Genomic DNA, 5,912 nt, shown 5'->3' with positions numbered 1-5,912 from the left:
CTGCAAATGATTAATTTCATTGATGATTATTCAATCAATTGATTAGTTTGATCCATTAAATGTCAGAAAATTGAGTAAAATGTCAATTAAAACAGTTAATTTGACAGTTGTTTCAGAACAAAAGGTTGTTTCCTTTTATCACTTCTGTTTATCAGAGATCAGGAGTGAATACCAGTAGACACAGACGGCCTCTTGACAACTGTAGCCACAGATTAGAAAATGACAAATCAAATTATTGATCATTAATGATTTGGAAGAAATATTTTGGTGTTATAATGTTGTTCATCAATCTTTAGAAGCTTCCTGCTGCTAGGAAATGTTTCATCACCTCAGTGGATGTGGGTGTGATCCATTTTCATTTGAGCACACATGACATTTTGCTAAATTAGCTACGCTATGAATTGGTTGATAAAAATCCAGGTTCACAGTGCCTTTGTCTAATAATGTCTAATGTCTAATAAATGATCTTGTCATCTCGAGAAATCAGCCTTTTGTTTTGTTGAGGTAACAACATAAATAAAGCCACTATCATGAGAAAACCAGCTTCATTATCTCAAAATAATGAAATAAGTGACATTAAAAAAGAAGCATGGCCTGCCTTAGCTTCTGTAATCATCAGCTGGTAAGGATGCTGACTTTATGTTTGGTAGCTGTTAGCTTTAGCTTCAGGCTGTAGCCAATATTGAATATTTAAGACTGTTTTATGTTTTTTTCTCATTAAAAAAATTGGGAAGTTTTAAAAGTCAAGTGTTAGCTTATCTTCTCTAACAGCAGCCAGTAAAGTCTGGTAACAACAGTTGTCATTTCAGACGACAAAATCCATTTTTATAAAAATCCATTTGTAACATGCCAGAGTGGTGTTCCTGACAGCCTTAGCAGAAATGAGTGTTGTCAGAAATATCTGAATATTTGAAACAATCTCAATACATGTGCTGCACTTCCTCGTTTTCTGCTCTCATGTTGTGGGCTGAAACTAATAAAGGCATTTAAGCAGAACGAGAAGAAAGCAGAAACAAATCAGGACTTTCAAAATAAAATGTCAAAATATGGGTCATGCTACATAAAAGTCTGAATGTGAAGAGTTGACTATATAAACATACATGTAATGTTTTTATTAATGCGAGGGGAAACAATGAATTCATCTTTGAATGAAAATCAAACATTTTAGGCAGTTTTTTTTTTTTTTGGTCAATTTCTCCCCTTGGTATTGAAACGGTATTGACTATTGATATTTTGCAAGGTATTGTCTCAAAGTTATAAATTCCAGTCCTGAGACAGCACTAGTAGCGACAATAACAAAAGGGGCGGGGCTTAGCAAACAGTCAATACCTACACATACATGGTGGATATTAGTATTAAAATACTTTAGTCTTATTCTGGTACACAGTAATATAACACTCTCGGGTCAGAATGCATGTATCTTGCTTAGCAGCGTCTGTTAAATCATTTTTGCCAACAACTTGCAGTTCTGAAGTCAGTGTGTATCAACACACACGTAAATCAGAGAATTACCTCACAGAGCAAAAGCACACACACTGCAGCATGGCACAGCTGCAAGAACATAAAGCTATTCAACATGTACACGTGTTAAATGTTCATCCTTGTTCATTGGTCACTCGCTTCACCTTTCGCCTCACAGTTCACACTCAGAGTTCCCATCATCCTGCGCCGTCTCAGCCGGGAGAACACAAAACTACGACCTGTCACCGTCTGACGTCTTCATCCATCGCTCAGGGTCTCGCCAAGCTCCCCAAACACTGACGTCATCCTCAGCCAGGTGCTGTCGGGAGTCACGGGTGGATCAGTGGGTGGGGGTGAAGACCCCAGCAGAGATTTCAGTCAGTCCTCAGTCGTGCAGCCTCTGGGTCAGTGTGTGGGTGTGAGCTTGGGGGGGGAGGGGGGGGGTCAAAGCGTGCATATGCCAAGCCGTCACACAGCACTGAGGTCAGATCTCTATGTCCACCGGCCTGATCTCGCCAGTCTTATTCTCTCGCACCCACAGCTCTCTGTCTCTGGTCGGGTCCACACACTGCAGCAGCTGGTCCACCGGCTCCATCGTCTGGACAGAGACACAACAGCAGGCGGTTGAATCATCACACACAGACACTAATAACATTTGCTTGCCTCCACTCCAGTGATGTTTCCATCACTCAGAGGGCCTGTAAAGTGGCTCCCTCTGCTGGTGTAGGTGGAATAATGATGAGACTGACTCAACTCAAATTTTATTCTCCCCTAAAGGGAAATTTGGTTGCTTTTAACGTACAGCATGTTTACTATATTAAAAGTAACAACCACTATGATGTGTGCAATAGTGTACAATGAAAAACTGAAAATACAAAGGTAATAATCAAGCAGGACTGTGTACCTGAGGAGGACCAAAACTAACAAAATTAAAAATAAAGAAATGAATAAATGAATTACTATACCCTTTTCATGTAGTTCACCCAATCATTTTGCAAAGTTGTTTATTATTTTTTATATAAGTATGTATGTATGTATGTATGTAAGTAAGTATGTATGTATGCATGTATGTATGTATGTATGTATGTGTGTATGTATGTATGTATGCATGCATGTATGTAAGTATGTATGTATGCATGCATGTAAGTATGTATGCATGTATGTATGTATGCATGCATGTATGTATGCATGTATGTGTTTATGTATTTATGTATGTATGTAAGTATGTATGTATATATGTATGCATGTATGTATGTATGCATGCATGTAAGTATGTATGCATGCATGTATGTATGCATGCATGCATGCATGTAAGTATTTATGCATGTATGTGTGTATGTATTTATGTATGTATGTAAGTATGTATGTATATATGTATGCATGTATGTGTGTATGTATGTATATATGTATGCATGTATGTGTGTATGTATGTATGTATGTATGTATGTATGAATGTAAGTATGCATGCATGCATGTATGTATATAAGTATGTATTTAGGTATGTATGTAAATATGTATGTATGTATGTATGTATGTATATAAGTATGTATGTAGGTATGTATGTATATAAGTATGTATGTATGTATGTATGTATGTATGTATGCATGTATGTATGTATGCATGTATGTATGTATGTATGTAAATATGTGTGTATATAAGTATGTATGCATGTATGTAGGTATGTATGTAAGTATGTATGTATGTATGTATGTATGTATGTATGTAAGTATGTATGTATATAAGTATGTATGTAGGTATGTAGGTATGTATGTATGTATGTATGTATGTATGCATGCATGCATGTAAGTATGTATTCATGTATGCATGTATGTATGTAAGTAAGTATGTATGTATGTAAGTATGTATGCATGCATGTATGTATGCATGTATGTAGGTATGTATGTAAGTATGTATGTATGTAAGTATGTATGTATATAAGTATGTATGTAGGTATGTATGTAAGTATGTATGTATGTATGTATGTATGTAAGTATGTATGCATGTATGTATGTATGCATGTATGTATGTATGTAAGTATGTATGTATATAAGTATGTATGCATGTATGTAAGTAAGTATGTATGTATGTATGTAGGTATGTATGTGTGGGTGTATGTATGTATGTATGCATGTATGTATGTATATAAGTATGTATGTAGGTATGTATGTAAGTATGTATGTATGTATATAAGTATGTATGTATGTATGTATGTATATAAGTATGTATGTATGTATGTATATAAGTATGTATGTAGGTATGTATGTAAGTATGTATGTAAGTATGTAAGTATGTATGTATGTATGTAAGAATGTATGCATGTATGTATGTATGCATGTATGTATGTAAGTATGTATGTATGTATGTATGTATATAAGTATGTATGTATGTATGTATGTATATAAGTATGTATGTAGGTATGTATGTAAGTATGTATGTATGTATGTATGTAAGAATGTATGCATGTATGTATGTATGCATGCATGTATGTATGTATGTATGTATGTATGTATGTATGTATGTATGTATATAAGTATGTATACATGTATGTAGGTATGTATGTATGTATGTATGTATGTAAGTAAGTATGTATGTAGGTATGTATGTATGTATGTATGTATGTATGTATGTATGTATGTATGTAGGTATGTATGTATGTAGGTATGTAGGTATGTATGTATGTATGTAAGTATGTATGTATGTATGCATGTAAGTATGTATGTATATAAGTATATATGTAGGTATGTATGTAAATATGTATGTATGTGTGTATGTATGTATGCATGTAAGTATGTATGTATATAAGTATATATGTAGGTATGTATGTAAATATGTATGTATGTGTGTATGTATGTTTATAAGTATGTATGTAGGTATGTATGTAAGTATGTATGTATGTATGTAAGTATGTATGTATATAAGTATGTATGTAGGTATGTATGTAAGTATGTATGTATGTATGCATGTATGTATGTATGCATGTATGTATATATGCATGTATGTATGCATGCATGTAAGTATGTGTGTATATAAGTATGTATGCATGTATGTAGGTATCTATTCATGCATGTATGTAAGTATATATGTATTAAGTATGTATGTAGGTATGTATGTGTGGGTGTATGTATGTATGCATGTATGTAAGTATGTATGCATGCATGTATGTAAGTATGTATGTATTAAGTATGTATGTATGTATGTAGGTATGTATGTGTGGGTGTATGTATGTATGTATGCATGTATGTAAGTATGTTTGTATGTATTCATGTATGTATGTAAGTATGTATGCATGTATGCGTGTGTGTATGTATGTATGTATCTATGTGTGTGTGTGTATGTATGTAGGTATGCATGTATGTATGAATGTATGTTAGTATGTATGTATGCATGTATGTATGTAAGTATGTGTGTATATAAGTATGTATGCATGTATGTAGGTATGTATGTAAGTATGTATGTATGTATGTATGTAGGTTTGTATGTATGTATGTATGTATGTATGTGTGGGTGTATGTATGTATGTATATATGTATGTATTTAAGTATGTATGTATGTATGTAGTTATGTATGTATGTAAGTATGTATGCATGCATCTATGTAAGTATATATGTATTAAGTATGTATGTATGTATGTAGGTATGTATGTGTGGGTGTATGTATGTATGTATGTATGTATGTATGTATGCATGTATGTGTGTATGTATGCATGTATGTAGGTATGTAGGTATGTATGTATGTATGTAAGTATGTATGTATATAAGTATGTATGTAAGTAAGTATGTATGTAAGTATGTATATAAGTATGTATGTAAGTATGCATGTAAGTATATATGTATATAAGTATGTATGTAGGTAAGTATGTAAGTATGTTTGTATGTATGTATGTATGTATTTATGTATGTATGTAAGTATGTATGTATATAAGTATGTATGCATGTATGTAGGTATGTATGTAAGTATGTATGTATGTATGTACGTAGGTATGTATGTATGTATGTAGGTATGTAGGTATGTATGTATGTATGTAGGTATGTATGTGTGGGTGTATGTATGTATGTATGCATGCATGTATGCGTGTATGTATGCATGTATGTATGTATGTATGTATGTATGTATGTAAGTATGTATGTATGTATGTAGGTATGTAGGTATGTATGTATATAAGTATGTATGCATGTATGTAGGTATGTATGTAAGTATGTATGTATGTATGTATGTGTGTATGTAAGTATGTATGTATGTATGTATGTAGGTAGGTATGTATGTATGTATGCATGTATGTAGGTATGTATGTATGTATGTATGTATGTATGTATGTATGTATGTATGTATGTATGTATGTATGTATGTATGTATGCATGCATGCATGTAAGTATGTATGTATGTATGTATGTATGTATGTATGTATGTAATTATGTATGAATGTATGTTAGTATGTATGTATGTATGTATGT

The 5,912-nt window shown here is 32.8% G+C and overlaps 1 protein-coding gene across 1 annotated transcript in view; it reads right to left on the bottom strand.

The window, feature by feature from the left end:
- Positions 1-1,830: 1,830 nt before the first annotated feature.
- Positions 1,831-5,912, bottom strand: part of gas7b (growth arrest-specific 7b) — a 95,821-nt gene continuing 91,739 nt past the window's right edge. Inside the window, exon 14 of the mRNA XM_084741438.1 lies at positions 1,831-2,059. Coding sequence (XP_084597564.1) covers positions 1,946-2,059 — 114 coding nt within the window. The 3' untranslated portion in view covers positions 1,831-1,945. The remainder of the gene's footprint in view (positions 2,060-5,912) is intronic.

The sequence above is a fragment of the Lutjanus erythropterus genome, chromosome 17, assembly GCF_056507025.1.
Source record: "Lutjanus erythropterus isolate fLutEry1 chromosome 17, fLutEry1.hap2, whole genome shotgun sequence".
Taxonomy (NCBI): Eukaryota; Metazoa; Chordata; class Actinopteri; order Lutjaniformes; family Lutjanidae; genus Lutjanus; species Lutjanus erythropterus.
This window is presented reverse-complemented; position numbering and strand designations above follow the sequence as displayed.